General features: G+C 34.2%; 3 protein-coding genes and 1 pseudogene across 16 annotated transcripts; 2 read left to right on the top strand and 2 right to left on the bottom strand.

Annotated features, from left to right (window-relative positions):
* Positions 1-334: 334 nt before the first annotated feature.
* Positions 335-3,523, bottom strand: LOC101205464 (mannan endo-1,4-beta-mannosidase 6). The gene is made up of 6 exons (XM_004149862.3): positions 3,295-3,523; positions 2,235-2,514; positions 1,839-2,033; positions 1,614-1,736; positions 1,035-1,246; positions 335-914 (listed from the first exon to the last, which is right to left on the bottom strand). The coding sequence occupies exons 1-6, from the start codon at positions 3,471-3,473 to the stop codon at positions 470-472; spliced, it is 1,434 nt and encodes a 477-aa protein (XP_004149910.1). The 5' UTR covers positions 3,474-3,523; the 3' UTR covers positions 335-469.
* Positions 3,524-3,872: 349 nt separating this feature from the next.
* Positions 3,873-7,544, top strand: LOC101205700 (probable aquaporin PIP2-5). Its single transcript, XM_004149863.3, has 4 exons — positions 3,873-4,388; positions 4,907-5,202; positions 6,913-7,053; positions 7,195-7,544. Exons 1-4 carry the CDS (start codon positions 4,115-4,117, stop codon positions 7,312-7,314), a joined length of 831 nt encoding a protein of 276 aa, XP_004149911.2. The 5' UTR covers positions 3,873-4,114; the 3' UTR covers positions 7,315-7,544.
* A 792-nt stretch (positions 7,545-8,336) lies between these two features.
* Positions 8,337-16,727, bottom strand: LOC101208104 (tyrosine-specific transport protein 1). 14 transcript variants are annotated; one of them, XR_004217530.1, is made up of 11 exons: positions 16,509-16,727; positions 16,243-16,420; positions 15,722-16,124; positions 15,044-15,181; positions 14,777-14,936; positions 14,516-14,669; positions 14,249-14,389; positions 13,192-13,390; positions 12,849-12,853; positions 12,711-12,771; positions 8,990-12,028 (listed from the first exon to the last, which is right to left on the bottom strand). XR_004217530.1 is itself a non-coding variant. In XM_031887567.1 (10 exons), exons 1-8 carry the CDS (start codon positions 16,655-16,657, stop codon positions 13,196-13,198), a joined length of 1,518 nt encoding a protein of 505 aa, XP_031743427.1. In that variant the 5' UTR covers positions 16,658-16,727; the 3' UTR covers positions 8,990-12,771; positions 12,849-12,853; positions 13,192-13,195. The 14 variants fall into 14 exon arrangements, 6 of the variants coding, with proteins under 6 accessions (XP_031743427.1, XP_031743426.1, XP_031743429.1 ...); XR_004217529.1 differs by having other exon boundaries at positions 8,990-12,025; XR_004217524.1 differs by adding an exon at positions 8,337-8,786 and having other exon boundaries at positions 9,244-12,853; positions 16,509-16,726.
* A 1,951-nt stretch (positions 16,728-18,678) lies between these two features.
* On the top strand, positions 18,679-21,534 carry LOC101208347 (annotated as a pseudogene).
* The last annotated feature ends 797 nt before the right edge of the window (positions 21,535-22,331 follow it).

Here is a 22,331-nt window from a genome sequence, read left to right as displayed (position 1 = left end):
GGTATCGTAAGTTCACATCTAACTAATCGGTGTTCTCATTTTGAGTAATATTAAAACTTTTTGCCCACAAAAGTCAAACGCTGATACCTCAGTTTTTTTATTTCGTCTCAAAACGTTGGAAAAAGGGCTAATGTTATAGCCTAGAAAGAAACTATCCAACTTAGAACAATATCAAAGTTCTCAAAAGTTCACATCTAACTACTAGGTGGTCTCATTTTGAGTAATATTAAAAAATTTTGCCCACAAAAGCCGAACCATAATGCCTCACACTTAGTTTTTTGGTTTCATCCCAAAACGTTGAAAAAAAGGCCAAAGGAACATTCTCAAGTGAGAATTATGGTTAAAAGCAAGATCATACAATACCAAGAAAGTTCTTATTTATGATACAAGGAGTTCAAATGTACCCTTTTGAATAATCCATAAGGATCGGATACCCTTATCCTCGACGACGAGTTGTTTTTATGTTAGATTACATCTCATCATGATCATTGTGGTTGAGAAAAATAATATCCATAACATTTTTCTTCTTACAACCCCAACGACATTTCATGGAACAAATGGAGTTGAAGATTGACATTCTTGTAGAATGAAGAGATATAATGTTTGAAGTTGAAGGAGAATTGGAGAGCACAATTGCATAGCCATCATCCATGTAGTCAGTTCCTTCCGGGAATAGTTGCCACACCAGGCTTCCTCCTCCACTCCCTCCTTTCTTTGTTGAATCCAGCAGCGTCTTGTATACCGAGCTAAGATATTTATCCCTGTAAGTCGAATTGTAACCAGGATCCTTCGTCGATACCCCAAACTCAGCGAAAATGACTGGCATTCCAAGGTACTTCTCTGCATCCTCTATGTGAGCCTCCATCCATGATTTTGTGAATTGAAGATGGGCATCAGAGATTGCTTGAGAAACCCTTTCACAATTAAGTTCATGTTAGAATCATACAACAGAGTCTAGTTCATATCATATGTTTTAAGTTCAAATGTATAATTCCGATTCTAAGGGTTTTTTTTCTTTTTCTTTTGCAACCTACCATGTGTCTGCATAAATGTGAACTGAAGCAAAATCAACACCAAGAACTTTATGGTTTCTGATGAAATCAGTTCCAACTTGTTGAGCATATGTATTTGGATTGAACTGAACTCTATTGGGTGTGGATGGACCATAAAATCCCTCCAAACCAACCTCTAGTAAATGTTTTGGATCCATGCTCTTCACGAACACAGCCATTTCTTGAATCCATCCCTGCCAATTATCATTCAATTACTTCAAATTACAATATTGGTTGCTTGATTATGGCTATTTGGTTTTTGTTTTTTGATTTTTAAAAACTATGTCTACTTCATCTCAACTTCTTACAATGATCCGTATCTTACTTAAGTACAAAGAGTTGTCTTCTAAGTCAAATTCGGAAAATCAAAAACATGTATTTAACCACTTCTTTTTTTGTTTTCAAAATTGAGTTTAGTTTTATCAAAACATCGATAAAATGTAAATAAAAAGAAAAGAAATTTAGAGTAGATGGAGTGTTTGTAGGTTTAATTTTTAAAAACTAAATAGTTATCAAACGAGATCTTAGTTATTTGCAAAATCTTTGATAGAGAAGACAAACCTGCAGTGTATTGCCTGAAGGATCTGATGTACAACGGGGTTCGTTCATCAATTCCCAGGCGAAAATGGTTGGATCTTCCTTGTATGTTACATTTGTGTATGTATTCACTCTATTAAGCACCGTCTATGCCATTCACATGGGAATTAGCAATATATCATTTTCATACTAACAATATAAGATAACAATAATTTGACCATTCAATTCAGTGATACGTGGGGAACTCACTTTAACATGAGCTTTGTAGTAGCTTCTAAGAGTTGGATCAGTGAAGAAATCATCATCAGATGTCAAATTGAGGCCAGCAGCTTTTCCCCATTTCACATATTGCGCTTTGCCACCGAATGCTTCCCAATTGTTTGCTAATGATAATATCAACCTTATCTTAAACTTCTTTGCTTCACTAATCACAAAATCTAATCCCTACAATTCATAAATCAAGGCAGTTACAAATGAATTAAATTTGGCGCATACGCAACCAGCATTTTACTGATCGAAGGTGTAATTATAAACATTATTGAATATGTTGAATGAGAAACACAATTTTCTAGTTGTGATGTCAAAATGATCTCTGAGAAATATGATCAGATAGTTTGTAGATATTACTCTTGTTCTTATATTTACCTTGAAGACTTCTTCATCATACACAGATGGAGATTTTTGAAGAGCTCTCCACTGGCCATCATTGAAGGCCCATGTCCTACAAACAGTTAAACCCACAGAAGCAGCTTGTTTAAACACCTCTGTGACCTTTCCTCTTGTGGATTGGTCCGCTGCAAATATCATTAACCAGTAAGTGTTGAACCCATTAACATAGAATGGTTGGCCGTCTACTACAAATTGGTTCTGTTTTGTCTCCACCATACTCCATGCGTCGCTTTCCTTTTGAACCACCCTATCAAACCTACATTGATGAACCCAAAAAAACAAAAAAGAATTACATTTCAATATTATTTGATCCTAAAGTTAAACAATACTTTGGTCCATTCAATTCTATGTATTGAAAATGAGTTCAATATAGGTGACTTAAATACATCACAAAGTTATAACAGAAATTCAAAATCAGAATTTGTAAATGATTTGAAGATTTATATTTATAAAGATCCAAAGAAAATAATGACGGGTGGTCTGGTAGCCTTTTTTTTTCTTTTTTTTTTTTCTCGAAACAAATACGAATTTGGTAACGATTTGATTTTTAGTTTTTAACTTTTGAAAAATAAATCTACAAACATCTCTTCGACCTCTAAAATTGTTAGTTAGTTAACTATTTTTAAAAGTCAAAACAAAATTTGAAAACTAAAAGAAATATATTTAATTTTTTAAATTGACAAAGAATTCAACTCTTTTACTTTAGAAGAGAGAATAGTTACGTTTCTAAAACCAAAAACCAAAACAAAATGGTTACCAAATCTGAAATGTTTAAGAGCTATTTTGAAATGATAAAAATCACTTTTGTCATATTCAAAATTCCAATGAAAAAATATTGCTATTAAAAATCAATTTTAGACGGAATGAAAATTGTGTTTGAAAATGAAAGCCAAATACTAAATTAATTTAGAAGGATAAAAAACATGTTACAAATAATTTTAACCACTCCAAAATCACTTTCAAATATATTCGATTCAGAGTGGCGGGACGTTTAAATGAGAAAATGATACAACGAGGAGATATAAGTAATAGTTACCCATGACTCATGTCTGAATACGTAAAATGATTCTCAGTAGCATCCTCGACTGAGAAATCAAATGGCTGATCATCCCCATTACCCTCGACAAAGGATGAAATTGTATACTCAACACACGAGATAAGAACTACAATCAGAAAAACAAGTTTTAAATTTAGTAATATGTAACGAGCAGCCATTGTTTTGACTTCTCTCTGAGAAATCTATCACAAATTTGGACTATCATTTCTCAATCTATATATATATATACACACACAAATCTCCAACTACAGAGACATTAGACGCAACAGATAATTTCAAGAAAGAACTAAACAGTTCCAAATCTTTGAAGGCAAGATAAAATTAGATATTGATAATCCCATCTATGTTTTAATCTTTCAGTTTCAGAAATAGCAATGGCCGTAAGAGTAAAGATGCAAATGCTATCACTTCTAAGCTACGTCCATCTATTAAACTGGTAAGTACATACAGAGAGGAAAAAGAGTTGAAAAGGTTACCAACGCCATTGATTATTTATTTGAAGCATGAAAAGGAATTTGTCGTTACTGTAGTAAGTGGAATGCACAGTGAAGGCACTGTTCTGAGTAGGTCAGAAGGAACGAGCGACAAAGGTACGGAAGCAACCAAAGGCAATGGCAAGTGGATAGGCAGTGGTGCCCAACTCAGGCGGAGCCGCTGAAAATCACTGCTGCTTTTCTCTTCTTTTCCTTCAATTTATTCTTCATTAAATGCCGCTCTTCGCTTCGCGAAATTGCACCACATTTCTTTATTCAAAGTCTCTTCTAGGGCTTTGGTTTTGGTTTCAATTTTCTGTGTGTTTATGGCGAAGGACTACCAGGATCCGCCACCGGTGCCGCTGATAGACGGCGTGGAGATTAGGAAATGGTCTTTCTATAGAGCTCTGATTGCGGAGTTCATGGCGACTCTGCTTTTCCTGTATGTGACGGTGTTGACGGTGATCGGGTACAAAGCGGAAACGCATGGTATGGGGAAGAAGAATGTGGATTCTTGTGGAGGAGTTGGAATTCTGGGAATTGCTTGGGCTTTTGGAGGAATGATCTTCGTTCTTGTTTACTGTACTGCTGGAATTTCAGGTTGTTGTTCTTCTTCCTCTCTTCCTTCGTCTTCAAGTTAAAGAAAATTTAAAATTTTCTCTCATTTTCTTAGCTTCCAAACAAACCAAATTCCATTTCGCGCTTTTTTATTATTATTATTATTTACTTATTTATTAAAAATAATACTTACGTGTTCTTTCTTGAAAAATGAATGAAAAGAAAGCTAAGATAGTAAACTAATTCTCAGTCGCAACGGCTTATTAATTATTCTAAAGTAAACTAAATTGTTACTATTTTTATCGAGGTTTATTTGACAAAGTATTTTCGTAGACATTTATTTGAAACATTCTGAAATGTAGTATAATAAATCAAAACATTTATAAAATATAATAAAGTTTAAATTTTATTTACGGTAGATATCAATATAACTTCTATTATTTGTGTTTATAAAAATTAATTAATAGAACCTAAAATTTTAATAATATTTTGGTGAATACGTGCATGAATTTTATTATCAACAATAGTTTTAGAAACGGTTAACCGCGGAGATTGTGCAGGGGGCCACATAAACCCAGCAGTGACATTTGGGCTTCTGTTGGGGCGAAAGGTGTCACTTGTGCGGGCCGTGATGTACATGGTGGCCCAATGTTTGGGGGCGATCAGTGGAGTTGGGATTGTCAAGGCGTTCCAGAAGGCCCACTTCGAGAAGCACGGCGGCGGGGCTAATGGGGTTTCCGATGAGTACAGCATCGGCACTGGACTGGCGGCGGAGATTGTTGGGAGTTTTGTGTTGGTGTACACCGTCTTCTCCGCCACCGACCCTAAACGAAACGCCAGAGATTCCCATGTTCCGGTACACACACCTTAACCAATCTCTCTCCTTTTAAAACAACATTTCATTTTTGTTGTATTTCTCTTATTTTTTTAGCAGATAAGCCGTAGCATCTTAATTTACATTAATCTAACAAAACTCCATTTATGGTACATATAATAAAGTAAGAAATGCACGTGAAGCCTGATTATTTTTTCATAAGTTTCGTATTAGGTTCTGATTGATTTTAAATATTGAGTGACGAGTTTGATACTTGCTTTTCTTCTTATTCGCTATTTATTCTATCTTCGATCGTTTCAATCTCCTTTTCATTTTTATCATCTTCGACTATGTACCATTTCATTTCTAAATGGTTATATACTGAAATCTAAACCATTTTGTATATTGTATTATATGATTGTTAGGTTTAAAGTTTTTCACGATCATTTATATTGTACTACACGATCGTTTACCATAACCAACATGATCGTTTATCATAGTCAATACAATCGTTTATCATGGTCAATACAATCATTTAATGTCTATTATTTCACTACATGATAGTTTATTCTGACATAAACGATCGTGTATATGATCCAATGATTGTTTGGATTATATTATACTAACAATTATTTTTTAAGTTTTCTTGCCATTATTTAGAGCTTATTATTCGATAGTTTAAATTTGAAACATTTTTCCACATCGTTTAAAATGAACTACACGATCATGTCATAATTTAAATCACTGTTTAGTCTATAGTACATGCATGACCAATTAATCGTAGGTTGATTATGGCATTTTTGGTATTTCACGAGCTTTTTCTTTTTTCAAAATTATTTTACATAGTGTAAATATTTTAGTTGTGTTATATTTATGAAAAAATCCATAAGTAGAAAAGTAAATAACCAAATATAAAAATTAATAAGTTGAATAATGTTTAAAACAAACTTTCAATTTTGCGATTAATATATCACTCACTTATTCATCGACCTATAGTAGACAAAAGAAAATCTATTACACAAATAATTAAATACATTCGACAATAAGAGCAAAAAATAGAACAATACTTTAAGACACTAACTACCAAAAATAGAAAAAAAAAATTGACAAACTATTTACACTCTCTATGAAACAAAATAATTAAAAGACAAAATTCGTTACATTTAATTTTTTTTTTTTTGTTAAATGGTCTATTTTTTATCATTTTTTTATTATTATTTTATTGTTATTCTAGTTACTCAAATTCTCTATATTTTTTTTAGGTAATATTTCCAAGTTAGTGAATATAGCTTGGCATTAGGAAGTGGATTTGAGAATCACCCAACTTTTTTGTTTGTTTCTTAGGAAAACTACATTCCTTCCAAGAAAATATTTTCTCTACCTATATGCCATAATGACCTTTCTTTGCTTTCCATCTTTTTAAATGGTATACCTAAGTTTCTTTTCATTGAAAGAATTACAAAGTGGGTTCATGTGTTAGGCACCAACTTCCTACCCTAAATGCCTATTTCTGACCTTACTTTTACAAAAATTTAAAAATGAAAAATCCTTTTATCAAAGTTATCAACTTTGTTTTGTTTGGTTTCACATGCATACACATACTTTACTTTTCCTTAATTGTTTTAACTTCCTTCCCAGCAAATATTTTGCCAAAACAATTATAACTCAATGACATTTAGTATATAGTATATGTTAGTAACTAAGAAGTCTGTTGGTTAATAATGTATCTTATATTCCACTCTTTGGTTGAAGGTTTTGGCTCCACTTCCAATTGGATTTGCAGTTTTCATGGTTCATTTGGCTACAATTCCAATCACAGGCACTGGAATCAACCCGGCTAGAAGCTTGGGATCTGCCGTTATTTTAAATGACCAAAAGACTTGGAATAACCATGTTAGTCCTTATTTGTTTACATTCACATTTCAAAAAAAGAAATGTTGATTACAAGATTGATAACTCAAATTTACTAAATTATTGAAGTTTGTTTACAATGTGATGTGTCTAATTTTTTTATGGGTCTTTATTGTTTTGCAGTGGGTATTTTGGGTTGGACCATTTCTTGGAGCAGCCATTGCAGCTTTCTACCATCAATTCATCTTGAGAGCAGGTGCTGTTAAAGCTCTTGGTTCATTTAGAAGCAGCTCACATGTGTGATGATAATTAATAACGTTGTTTTTAGTTAAGCTGCCTCTTTGGAGATTAAGGTTCAAATCAACATTAGTTTATGCATTTTGAGTTTTTACTAATCATGTTTGCTACTGATTTTCATGAAGTTGATGGCTCTTCTTTTCCTTTTGCTATTGGAATGGCTAGAAATAGCTTCTTTAATAATCATGTTTGCGACTGATTTCCTAGTAATGTAACAGGCAATGTTTGTTCAAGTAGTTTATTGTTTTATTTGTTTAAAAATCTTAATTTATCTAGTTAAAGGAGAAAAAAATGTGGGATTACTCTAGAATATAACAAAAGTGAAAGTGAACTCATCTTAGAATATACTAAAAGAGAGACAAATTGATTCTCCCTCTCATAGCTTAAGATAAGATGAATGGAATTTCAACCTTTTTCAATGGAATCTCATTCTTTTTACCTTTATGCACAGAGAAATAAAGGAATTTAATATATGTCAAAAGAATAATACAAATTTTAAAATTATTTTGATGATATAAAATAATAAGAATTTAAAAAAAAAGTTACTGTACGAAACTTTAATACCTATTTCTAAAACTTTGTAACTAAAAAGTTACATTGAAGACCAAATGCATGTATTCGTAGTTAGATATTAAAAAAAATATACTTTGAAAACTCAATGCATGAATTCTTAGGTATTAAAAAAAATATTCTTTGGAAACTCTTGAACCAAACATATCTATTTTTCAAAACTCAAAAATTCACTAAAACGTAGTTTTTCTTTTCTTTCTTTCTTTTTTTTTTAAGATAAGAGTATAGAAATTTCACCTTCCAACTAAAGGGAAAATTTAAAGAAAAAGCATAAAACTAATTATGTAGAAACACAAATGAAACTCTGAGCTAAAAATGAGTACCTATTTGTTTTTATATATAATTTGGTGATATTCCCTTTATTTGAAATAACAAAACATCCCTATCCATCCATCATCTTGATCTTGTCACACACGAAATAATTTCTTCATTTTCTTGTTACTTTTCACCTTAAAAGGAAGTTATAATCACAGCTATTCTTTATTCTATCTTTGAAGTTTATGCTATTTCTTGATATAAGTCAAAAGTAACCTCACACTTAAACACAAAATTCATTCACAAATGCCAAAACAAAGAAACAAGAATGAAAAAAGCACCTAATATACTAAAAAAGCAAAAATGCATAGTTCAGGCTTAAAAGCAAAGATGACCTTCATTGGCTCACCATCACATAAGCTTCTAATTTTTACTCTTTATTAAGCCTTACACTCGACAATGAACCATAGGATTCCAATTTCCAAACTCTTCTGTCAAGTCTGGTCCTTTACCAATCTCCCTTTACTTTCCTTTTCTTCTTTTCTTTGCTACTGTTGGTGTTTCTTTCTTACTTTTTTCTCTTTGACAGTGGTTGTGAGTGCCTGAATCAGCTTGCATGCATTTTGACTAATCTTATAAAACAACTCATCTAGCTGTAAAACATTTTTAGATCAAAGAAATACGTAAGACATAAAATTTAAGTAGGTGAACAACATGAATTGAACTCATTTTCTCGAAGTCCTATAAAACTCATGACCTTCATGTACCATCAGGCCAACTCACGATGGTTGTTCTCTTTCCTTTATTGTTTCTTGTGGTTCTTTTTTTGGTATTCTTCCTCACAAATTTGAAAATATTTAACTATAAGCAACAACCATGACTATGTTTCACTTGTTTTTAGAATTCAAAGGCACGCCTACATAGTTACATTACATCATTCATATTCCACTACTCACAATTTTTGTCCCTTTTGATTTCTGGGTCAGGGCATAGGGACCCAGAGATTAAAGTAAAGTAACTCTACAGGAAGCCTTATGGCTAAATATATAAAAAGAACTCATGTTGTTCGATGAAGGGGTAAAGAATAAGCGAGACAAGTGTATTTCTTACAGGATTTGGAGAGAAAAAGAAATGGCTCCCATCTCCACCATCTTGTCTTTTCTGTTGTCTTCTCTATCCTTTTTATCTGATCCTTGGCCTGAGGCATTCTATGGTCTCCCTCTCGAACACTCGGCACAGCTGTCGCTCATCGGGTATGCTATTTTCCACACAGATACTGCAATTGTGTTATAATTTGCTAATACAAATCAAACTGTTAGTCTTCTCCAAAGTCTGCTCAAGATTTCTGTTGAAGATGAAGACAGCAGATAAGTAATGGTCATTTCACAGTTCCCTTCTGTTAATCATGTGCACTTGTGATATTGTGGTACTGGAGTTCAATTTCAAAAACTTCCAACATGAGAAATGCAAAGATTGTAAATGTAATATAATCAGCTCAAACTTTTATAGTTCTAAATCTATGACATAGCCTGTTTTTCCTGGTATAGAATAAAAGAAGGAAGAAAAAACGTTCTTATTTAATTATGAGAGGCCACTGAACGACTTTGATGCCCAGGGTGGCCTAAATTGCTCACAAAATTGATGAAGATAAGGAATGTGGTATCGACCCCATTCTCAAAGAATTTGCCGCCTCATCGATGTGATATTCACAATCTAAAAAGAACATATATATATACATATATACCTATAATTCATCACCTCAACACTAGACATCGTTTTTTCTGTTAGACTAGAAACGATCAAATTAACTTAAAAATCCTTTAGAACTATTCCTTAGATGTTAGAGACTAAATAGACACTAAGCTCAAACTTCATATATCAAAACTTCCCTTTTTTTTTCAAGACCCAAGTGTTCTACATTCAGATCAGAACTTGGGCTTGGTGTACTCATGTATTTGAATGGGAACTAGTTAATGGGACTTTGGCAATTGGGCTTGCTAACATATCCGATTGCCCAGCCTTATTATTTCACTGGCCGGGTCATCTCTCTCCTAGTCTTCTTTTCATTTCCTTGTAATACAAAAAATGAATTTTCACGTGAAAATTTTAATGTGACATCCGTTATTGTTCAGAAGCGTCCTTTTTATATGTTGCATTTTTTCTTTTAAAGATGTGAAGTGATAGAGATTCTAACCTTCAATCATTTGGCTAATAAACTATTAATGCTAATTGAAATAATTGATAAAGAAAACCAATCGCAATTGGAAGGCAGTCGATTGGAAAGTTCCAACAATCAACTCAACATGACCAACACTAAATTCAATTAATGCCATAGAATTTTAAGATTCTATTGAACGTCTCTTTGTGAGAGAGAATTCTATAGATATATGAAATTTACAAAAGAGGGGAGAAAAGAATCCAATCTATGGTGGTTGTCAAAAGAGAAGCGGAGTCTTTGGTTCTTTAAGTCCAAATATCCCAAAAAAGTTCTCCACATCATCAAATGAATGTGTTTACAATTTTAAAACTGATTGATCTTTGGTTTTGAATACAATATCTTTAGTTTTTGTTGAAATTCAACAACCTCTTTTATTCAAAATTGAAATTTCAATAACCAATTAATAATGGAGATTACATCGAAAACTTAAAATCTTTCGAACGTTCATTTAAATATCAAAGTTTTTTCTTTAATTTATTTGAGAATACCCTTTTGATCCTAGGTTCTAGGTCTAGTTTCTATTTGGCTTCTAAGTTTCAAAATGTTACACTTTTAGCCATTGAGTTCTGTTAATTTGACACCTGAATTTCAAGATTTACACTTTAAACTTTAATTTTTCACTTAACACTTAATGACATTAATTTAATTTAAGTTTAAGTTTAATTTTAATAGTGATAAAAATAATGAAACTTAATAAACTATAATTCTTCTAAATTAACAAATAAGAACGGTTAAAATTCAACATTTTGAAACTTGAAAGATTAAAAGTGAAGCATTTGGAAACTCAAAACTTAGTACAAAAAAAAATATTAATCCCTTTTTAACAAAAGAAAATTTTATTCTTGTCATAAGTTACCGGACACTTCAGAGCACACATTGATTCACAGAAGACAGATAAATGAAAAGAGAGTGACAAAGCACGTAGTAAGCTAGAAGAGAAAAATACATAATTTAGACTTAAAAACAAAAATTACCTTCAATTGGCTGATCATCCCACAACCTGCTTCCGGCATTTGATTCTTTATTCAGCCTTTCACTCAACAACGAACTAGAGGAGTCAAAAAATCTCCGACATGACTGGTCCCAGTGTCAAGTTTCTCCTTCCTTTATTGTTTGTTGTTATCCATCTTTTTTCCTTCATTTTTTTCCTAAAAAATCCCAAAATATTCAAATACAAGCAACCATGACTATGTTTCACTTGAGGTTGGAATTCAAAGACACGCCTGCATAATTGCACTGCATCAAACTCCTTCCAAACACAAAATATAATTCTTCCTGCTTTTTGGTGTCAGGGAATAGGACCCAAGAGTTTTAAGGAAGTAACCCTTCAGGAAGCTTTATGACTAGATATTTCAGCAAGCTTCAATCTCTTTCAGCTCTATATAAACTCACCCACTCCAGCGACTGCATTAACTTACACCACTTTTGTTAAGAAAAAATGGCACCCATCTGCACCATCTTGTCTTTTCTCTTCTCTTCTTTCTCCTATTTTTCTGATCCAAGGCCTGAGGCGTTCTATGATCTTCCCCTTGATAACTCGACCCAACTTTTGCTACATGGGTTTGCAATTTATCAAACAGACACTGCATTCCTGCCATAATATGTATCTCTAGATTCTCTGTAAACCAAGCTCGTTTCCTTTAAAGTTTGTAGCAAGTTCCGCTCAAGTTCACTCTGCTGGATATAAGATTTGCACATAAGTATGGTGTTGCATAGTTTTCCTCTATTAAGAATTTGTGAAGAGAAACTTTCATATGTATTAGTCTATTGCAGTATACAAGATCAAAACCTCTGAAAAGACAATCATTTCCTTGACAAATATTTCCCGCCTGAATCGAGCCATAATACTGAAGTTATCATCATTAGAGAGCAAGGATTGCAATCAGCAAAAACTTTCATAATTCTAATTCTATGATATAGGCATATAGCCCACTTTTCCTCACAAGAAATTTTTTTCCAGGTGTTTAGCAAACTCATGTAAGATGAAATTTTGAGGGACAAAGAATGCCAAAAAGGATGTTCTTTTTTCTTTTTCTTTTTTTCCTTGGTTGCTTCTAAAATTGTCCAACAGAGAAAGAAACGGACGGAAGTAAAGGAATAGTTAATCGGAAGAGCTTACCTTCATTTTTTCTAAATGAAAGTTGTTTCTTTTTTCTTTTCTTTTTTTTTTTTAAAAAAAAGAGTGAATTAACAAGAAGAGCATTCTTATCTAGGATGAGAGGCCATTGAACAAATTTTATGCTTGGGGGAATTAATTGCCCACAAAATCGATGCATGAAAGGAATTTGATCATAACTATTCCATCCTCCAAACTATAAAAGGAGACTTCGTCTTCCACTCCTTCTATACACTAACTTACTTGAGTTACTCTCTTCTTCCATTGTTTTGCACCCTCTTTCAGTTCTTTGTTCTTCGAGTTTCTGAGTTATTGATGAGAAGAAACAGTTTAGTTCATCAAAGTCAAAGAGCAGAGTTGTCTAACAATTCTAGACTGTACCTGTACTGTATTTCAAAGGAAAAAAAACAATAAATAAAACAAACACTTTAGCAAAAACTGTAGATTGCATATCCTAAGAAGAAACCACTAAGCGTTTTAAATTAAGCATCTTTTAAATTTGGAACATTTATGTAACTTTCAGTTAATTAATTTTGTCTAAATTGCACACATATTTTAATTTTTTTATGATTATCTGACAAAGACAGAAAAAATACCAAAATCTCATCCTCGTCTAACGATAGGTTCACCATCTCCTTGAGGAGAACATAACAGAATGTGACTTTAGAAACAGTTGGCAAAAATTTAAGAAAATAAAACTAATTCAGATAAAATATCATTTTACCTTGCTACCATTGCAATTTCAGAATATCCTGGATAACTTGTTCCACAACAATACCACAAGCAAATAAACCTAGCCCAAGTAGTGCAGACCTTTCTCTCGATAACACCTTGGATTCAGTCTCCTCTGATTCCCTACTGTGCATTGCCCATGCCATTGCTGGGGGGAGAACTCCATACAACATTGTCATGCAGTATCCTCCCTGTTTCCATTCAGAGCATCAGAGAAACAAGAAGATCAAGCACTGAAGTTCTGTTGCATAATAAAGGATATCCACAAACAATTATACTGACACGAAGGTTGATATACTTGATGAAAATCAATTAAGTGATTGTATCATTATGTAATCGAGATACTTTGAAATGTGAATAGAAATAAGTTAAATATTATACACAATTTTTTTACGTCATATGATTTTGTTGGGACATAATAGCCAGGTGATAATAAAGTAATAAACTGGGAGTTCGTTTTGAACAGAAGAGTTGGGTTTTAGGAGAGGCAAGCTAATCTTTGATGACTTTGGGCTTAAGTGGTATCTCTTTGAGGGGAGGTTCCGAGTTCCTAAAATACTTGGGAGAAAATGAATGCTATTGAAAGTAGAGATGTAGAACAAACACAAACTTACGTGGAAACCCTAGAACAGGGTGAAAAACCACGATGTTGATATTTTTTATTGCTTTCTTGAGATAATAAGGTACAAAGGAGAAAATATTTTTAGGCAACACGAGCTTAATTAAAATAATAAAAAATTAGAACAAAGTAAATCTCAACTACTCTTGGGCTTTCAACATGACCCAAAGCCCACTACTAACAAATGCCTTTCGTTTTTAATCTTTCAGAATGTTTTGGTAATTTGGATTTCTTCATTTTTCTTAACACCAGTCTTGCATCAAGAAAAAACTAAAGATAACATTACTTTTGTGCCTCTATTCCGATTTAGACATATTTTATTTTAGTAATGTTAATAGGCAAGAAATTACATTTGTATCAAGGATTTATGTCTTTCAAAATGCATACCCGATGTTCATAAAACAGCAGGCACCTGGTTTTGTTTACTTACCGCAATATCTGTAGCAGCAGAAAATGAATCAGGATTAGTAGTGGAGACAAGAAGGGAGGGACCAACAGCAATTGCCAAGGCAGTAAGGCCTAATTTATGCATTTCCCACCAGTGCTTCATTAAGCAGAACTTCGGTGGTTCCTGTCATAGCCAAGAACACATGGTGGCACATTAGTTTTGCCTCTTGCACTTCAACATATCCAACATATAAATCTACAGAAGACATGATTGTACACAACATTAAATCAGAGACTGTGAAGAAATTACTTTCAAAGCCTCTCTTGTAGACAAATCAGAAAAGATGTTACTGAGTTGCTCCTTGAAAAATGAAGAGAAGCTTAGCAATGTTCCCAGCATAGATGTTCCAACAGCAAGAAGTGAGAACCATTCTACCATGTAAGAAATTCCACTCCATTTAACACTGAATATCAAACCATTAACTTCTTTCAGAAACTTGAGGAGATGATACTTTAGCATATCATTACCTAGAGCTACTCAATGAAATGTTGAAGGTCTGGAATGAACTACCTCAGGAGCAATTCAACTGGGTCAATTACTTGATCTGCTTGTCCTAACAAGCCAAGGGCTATTGCATCCCAGACAAGCAATGCTAGCAGGGGAATAATGCTACCAAGCAAAACTGAAACTCTTAGGCGAGGAAGGTCACCTTCCAAATAAGCACATAGAACTGCCAACATATAAGATTTGACCAACCTAGTGAGGGCTATAGCTTTATACTTTCACAAATCATCGAAGCAAAGTAATGGCAACAAAAAAAAAATCAATATAATTTACCTGGTATTACATCATGATATACCAAAGCAAATATAATGACAGGTATTGTAGTTGGGACCTTCCTCCAGTCTCCTCCCCCATCTATTATGGACCAGCCTCCAAACTGAACTGCTAACACTTCAATTCCCAGTAGTAAACCTGTTGCCCAAAGACATTCAAGAATTACTAAATCATCTTTATCTGCAATTGTGAAAAATATTTGCAGCAAGAATTTTGCCAATGTCTTTCAATGGTTTATTTGGAATGAAAGAAACCAATGGATGTTTGAACCAAAGGAAACTACTCATTGGTTCTTTTTTTTATTATACAAGTCCTTTATTTTTCCTTCTCTTGGTCTAAATTGAATTCTTTTTTCTCCAATTATCCTATGACCTCTCTTTTGTTCAAATGGAAATCTTTATTGTAACTCCTTTGGATGAGGAATCTCTCTTTTCCCTTCTTTTGTAATTTGGCACGTTGATTTCAAACCAGTTTTCCATTCTTGAGTCTATTAAACTGTTTCTAAAATCCCATATCGATAGAGGATTAGTACTACATTTGGAACCATTATGTACATCATCAAAACTTAAGTGTAATAACAAGTTCAAGTCCAGATATGTTATAATTGAAATTGTGTCCCAAAAGTTAGAACTGCTCCAAGGAGAGAGACCATAATACTGGTTCAAGTCCTGAAGTTACCTATCATACAAGCTGTAAGCCATTGGTTGACTTGATCTACGGCTCTGGTCCTACCGACGGAGATTAGCAGAGAAAAAAACAACGTGAAAAGGAAGCCTGAAAGTGGAGATGGAAGATTAAATGATTGGAGAAGGATCTCTCCAGACTTGGAAATATAGGCAACCATGGAAGTGTAGCCTAAGAAAACATAGGTAACAGTGGCCAGGGTTCCACCAAAATCACCCAGAGTCTCCTGCGCCATAGTTCTGACTGAAATCACCTCCATCCCCGTCTCTCCCTCTTCGGCCTTCTTCTCCTTTTTCTTCCTCCTCCACAGAACCACACTAATCTCAACAAGCACCAGTGCTTCTACTAAAAGAAACCCCCAACATATTATTATCGATATCGAACTGGGGAAAAATCCCTGCCACGAATTAAACGTCGAAGATAACAAAAATAAGCTCTCCGGAGACTCCATTTTCAACCTAACTTGAATCAAATCGCTAAAGCTGAGAGATACTAGAAGAGAAAAAGAAAGTTACAGCCGGAGACGCTTTCTCTGGAATTGCAAGAATCCCCGATCCAATACTGGTACCAATAATAAAAGCCATAGCTCCAGCAACAGTTCCTTTCTTCTCAGACGACGAAACCGGCTGCAATTCTTCTGTAGATTGTAGACCTTCCTCTTTTTGCTCGAAGCAGAGCAACCGACGGTGGTATCTATAACACCAAGCGAAACTCAAGATTGGTGGATGGTGGATTAAATAGTGGAAAAAGTAGCATCGTCAAAGCGAGACAGACGTATTACCTATTTGATCTTTTGCTCCTTTGGAAGTTCTGTAGATTAGTTCTTAAACATGGCGACGGCAATGGCGATCGTGGAAGAAGTTGCAGGCATTGTATTTGGATTTTAGGGCATAATAAGGTGGAAGAGATGAAGGTGGAGTGTAAATTCATGGAAGCCAAATGCAGAGGCGAAGAAAGTGATTTTGAAATTATGGCTGGAAATGAATCTCAGTGAATGAAAGTTTCCAAATATGTTGGAGAAGATACCATGGGGTCCATTGTCGAAAGATACGGTTCTTGCGATTCCTTCAGAACCAAGCATGGGCCATTTATTGGGCTGAGAGCCTTTATCTAACCAATTGGGCTGTTTATTGGGCTCAAATGTCACGAGGCCCAGCCTAATTATTTCCTTCGTCAATGTTCAACAGCTCATTCTTACCAAACCCTCAACTCTCAAGCTATCATTTCTCCTCCTTTTCATTTAATGCAAAAACAAATATTCATATTTTAATTTCTTAAATTAAAATATAATAGAAAAAAGGTTAGTCATCCTATACACTTTTTCATATCCAATCCTTCTTCTTCTGGGTGTAATGATAATTACGAGCTACAAATACTGCTACCATCCTAGATTTCTTGTTTTTCTCAAGCAGTATTTTATTAAAAATAAAGTCATCTTTAAATATTAACAAAAGTAACTTCCAGGGACTTGTTTTGCCAAAAAGACATAAATACAGTGAACTATAAAACCCCCCCCAAAAAAAAATTAATAAATAAAGAGAACATACAACCTAGAAAACTACCCCTAATAAGGTCCACAAAGAAAAATTGATCACTTTTTCCAAGAACATAAACACAAAGTTTATAAGTCCTAAGCTGAAATCATCGCAACATAACCATATGTCAAAATAGTGGTGATGGTATTAGTCAAATAAAAGATGATATTTGTCTCTTAAGACTTTAGTTCAACACGAGAATGGATATAGTGGGCTTGCCCAATCAACAATTTGTACTAATTGAAATAATTAATCAAAAAACCAATCACATTGGATAAATAAAGAAACAACAGTCAATTTGGAAGACCCCATCATCAAATTAAAATTAGTGACCCATTCAAAACCAAACCCAATACTTATGATTTTCCAGTGACTTAAACAACTAATTCCAATTCAATTAAAGACATCATCACACGTGGTTTTCAACTATCACAAGCTTAAAACCATGAAAATGACACTGGTGACCATTGAATTAAAGTTTGATATGTGGTCATTTACGTAGTTTGTGCATACTAATATAATGTGTGAATGACACTGGTGACCATTGAATTAAAGTTTGATATGTGGTCATTTACGTAGTTTGTGCACACTAATATAATGTGTGAATTACACTGGTGACCATTGAATTAAAGTTTGATATGTGGTCATTTACGTAGTTTGTGCACACTAATATAATGTGTGTATCCATAGTGCCACTTTACGTTCTATCCAAATGATTAATTTGAACGTTTGATTTAGATTTTAACATGTTTTGAATGATTATGGTGTTTATTTAACTTGAATTTAAAGTACTCTTGATATTTCTCCTTGAGATGTATGTGTTGGGTTTTTTCTTTGTCTTTAATACGTTACCTTGTTATCGTTGTGTTTTTATTTGATCTCAACATGAGTGTGAGACATCTCTCTTTCTAACAATTTGATTGCTTTGAGAAGAAAAGCACATACTCTTAAAAAACGAGAGTTGATGGTGGGATGAAGTGAAGGACAGATTGGTCAGAAAGAAAGATTGAAATTTAATTTATTTATCGATTAATACAAGACCAAGAATAAGATTAAGCTTAGTGCGCGTCCACTCTAATTTTCGTTCACCGACGGGTTTTTTTTCATATTTGATAAAACCGGACCCACACGTAATGGCAAAGAAAGAACCGCGCCAAAGGAACAAATAAAATAATGGACTTTTATGTAATTTTACCGTTCATCACGGACAAACAAGAAACAACTGATTTGTCTGATCATAACTTAGACATAACATCTACCGTACATGATCAATCATGGCGTATTCCACAACGGTAAAAACAAAGTCACAAGCCAAAACGACACCATATTTCACAATCGAGATTATTGGTTTTTCTTGTAAGAAAAAGAGTCAGGTCCTGTGCAGCTGCAATAGGTTTAATCATGGCGTAAGCCACAATGGTAAAAACAAAGTCACAAGCCAAAACGACATCGTACAATCGAGATTATTGGTCAGGTCCTTTGCAGCTGCAATAGGTTTATGCAATAGGTTTAGGTTTCTTCTTCCATATTCATCTTCCTCCTCTACTCTGTCTCTGTTTCATTTTACTCTCTGTGTCTGTTTCATTTTACTAATAAGCTTAGTTATGAAATCTTCTTGAATCTTGTCCAACTAAAGTCAAAATTGAGAAATCCTTCTTGAATCTTGTCCAACTGAAGTCAAAATTGAGAAATCCTAGGAGGCATTTTCACTACTATACTTTTTTGCTACGAAAGATCATAACCGACGAAATAAAATAGACAAGCATTATTACCACTAAACTGACTATAAATATTAAATATTAATTGGTTTTGTTTACATATATTATATACACAATAAAGTTGAGGGGACTGAGCCGTGGCCTATAGTGAGGCCAGCAGTTCTACTGCAGGTCGAATTCTAGTTGAGGTGAAGGTTTGTTAGGGCGGTTGTTCAAAATCAGCTAGTTCAACCACAGCCGCTTTAGAAAAGGCGATGAAAGAGGCATTCACTGATAAGGGACGGACTTTAACTGTAAAAGATACTCTGAAACCAGTTCTGATACCTTGTTAGGACCTGTCAACAACGGCGCCATTTTTATTCTCGAGAGCCGACGCCCTAGAAAATGAAAGCTTCAACTTCCGGCTCTGGGAGGTTTGCAGAGCAACATCGGCTGAACCTGTCGTATTTGACCTGATAGCATTGAGGTCTGTCGACAACCAAACCAATTGTCTGGCCATCGACGGCGGTTTGGCGATGAGTAACCCGACGGCGGCCGCAATCACTCATGTACTACACAACAAACAAGAGTTTCCGTTCGTGCGAGGAGTTGAGGACCTTCTGGTTCTATCCTTAGGAACCAGCCAGCCATTAGAGGCCCGCCGTGATCACCGTCAGGTCACAAGGTGGAAGGAGAAGGAGTGGATTCGGCCCATGAATCGAATCTCTGGTGAGGCCTCGGCCGACATGGTGGACCAGGTTGTGCCCATGGCATTTGGTCAGTCCAGGAGCTCTAATTACGTGAGAATTCAAGTACAACAATCTGCCACGTGCACACAACTGCATTCAATTCCTATTTCCAAGAACTTACGTTTTTTTTCTGAGAAATACTTTCGTTTCTTTATTAGTCATGTCATTTTTAAATGAAAACATTCTCTTAAAATAATTATTATGACAACAAATGCATCAATTTCAATGAAAAAGTAGACATGTAGTATATCAATAGGCACGATATTGACCACATGAAAAGAAATGCATGTCAATTATTCAAGAAGAATCTACACTTCAACAGGAAATTTATGGTTCATTTCATAATCTCGTTCTAACCATTCAAGAATTAAATATTTGCCTTCCAATGTAAAGTAGAGATGAGTATATTAATTATTATAAAGTTACAAAGATTTTAGTTTAGTCGGTGGGACAAAAATTAGGTGTTTCATGAGTAGAATTGGCCTCTTGCAAGAAGAAAAGTCACCAGAACCGATGCGGTTTTGCTACCAATAGTGATGATTAATTATGGCATATAAGGACCCTCTGGCCCAGTATTATGTTTTGCCTTACATTCTGTATAATCAACACCCACTTTTGAATGTCATTACTCTCATAAGCAAACAGATTCTAAAGTTCTAATCCATTTAATTTTTCTTGAGAAGAGTTTGCTTCCACCAAAATAGTAATGTGATCAAGTCCATTGCGTAACCAGCCTTTGTAGCTAACCTTCGGTCCAATAATCTTATCGTAAGTTTCCTCAAAACAAGGAAATATAGTTGTTCGTGCGGGTAGGAGTGTAAATGCAAGAGGGGAAAGAGTATGGGGTTGATAAAAAGGCTGTGGCCAGTGGTGCATAATACCAAAATGGTACTTTACTCTTTGCTTTGCTGCTATTGCGGGGTCCATGCATGATGTATCAGAAATTTGGTCCCTTCTTATTTATTTATTTATTTTTCACTGTTCAACCAAACTATCTTACTATAAACACCTTAAAGTTTGTGTAAGTAATTCTATGATGGGAGATTCTGCCTTTTTCTCCGGAATTGGGGAAATTTTCTGCTCCTGTTTTAGTAAGGAGTCTTTTTCTTTTGTAATTGAAGAATATTCCTTCACCCCCACTCATTTCCTTTTACATAATACATTCGAACAGTCATATATGGGTAAAAGCTAATATTTATACATTTTTATTATTATCAGTGGTGTTCTTTGTAGCTTTAACTCATAATCTACTGCTTGAAATTCTCCAAGAAGTATTGAGTGAAAACTGAAAGACCTTTTAATGCAAATGATACTCAACCAATCATTATTGGGATTTCAGGCACTTGGGTCGAGCTTAGGCGAGGGTGGACCTAGCTCAAGTACTGATTATGATGCTGGTAATGTAAAGAAGCTAATTGAATTGACAGATGAGGTTCTCAAGCAGAAGAATGTTGAATCTGTGCTCTTTGGAGGAAAGCGATTTGCAGAACAGACCAACTTCGAGAAGCTCGACTGGTTTGCTGAAGAATTAGTGCTTGAACATCAGAGGCGGTCCTGCAGAATTGCTCCCACAGTGGCTTTCAAGCAAGCTACCACCAGCGAAAGTGCTAAGGAAGGTTCATAATGACCAAAAGTACGTTCACTCTTCCTTCTGCTCTTTTCATAATTCATCACCCTGTCTTCAGCTTGTTTGCTGAATCTTTCTTATTGTGGCTTGTATTACACAAGCTAAGAAGAAAATAAATTGTCAGACCCCACCGCTCTTAAGAAGCTAAGAAGAAAATAAGGTGCATAATAGAGATCAATGAATATCAATTAAAAACAAACCTGAAATTTTCAAGTATTCTCACTTAACTTATTTGTCATGCTTAAACTTGGATCTAAGTCCTATGACCTACTACAAATTCTCAATTCTAAAATGGAGGAGAAGCTACTTATATAATTAAATTTAGGTTAAATTACAAATCTAGTTTGTCTGATTACAAATTTAGTTTTCGAACTTTCAAATTTTTTTTAAATTCAACGGTTTACTCACCACAATTTAGAGTTGGATTTGACGCTTTCAAAAGAATCAAATAAAGATAAACCTCAAAATTCAATGACTGAAATTATAATTTAACCTTAAATTTGCCGTAACCCAACCTAGGTAAAAAGAAAAAATTCTTTTTGATGGCTTTCACTTTCTTTTAAATTTTTTATTGGAGAGTAAGAAGAAATCAACCACGAGTTCTCTAGTACGGTCGGATCTCTTGTACAGTTACAGAACCTAATTTGAATTTTTATTTTACTGTTAGTTAGTTTGGTAAATTCCAGATAACAATCTTGACCTAAAACATTCTTGATCCCACTTGAACTTAGGACAACAATTCAATACTATTCTTCTTAAAAATAACACTAAAAGAAATTAATCATCAAGCGTCAAGAAAAGGTTATCCCAACCACGACGTTAGGAGTTTTGTCGGCAAAAGATTGGTAAATTTTACTCTCGTCGACGCTCATTCTCCCGACCCAAATAATTATTATTAGTCCTTGATTCTATTCACTCTTTATGTTCTCTTATGGTAATTTCACAGGGTATGGTGTAAGAAGAAGAGAAGAGGAGGCCATGAAAAGGACAAAAAAA

The sequence above is a fragment of the Cucumis sativus genome, chromosome 6 (genome assembly GCF_000004075.3).
Source record: "Cucumis sativus cultivar 9930 chromosome 6, Cucumber_9930_V3, whole genome shotgun sequence".
In the NCBI taxonomy this organism is placed as follows: domain Eukaryota; kingdom Viridiplantae; phylum Streptophyta; class Magnoliopsida; order Cucurbitales; family Cucurbitaceae; genus Cucumis; species Cucumis sativus.
The sequence above is the reverse complement of the archived record's forward strand: the minus strand, read 5'-3'. Positions and strand labels throughout refer to the sequence as shown.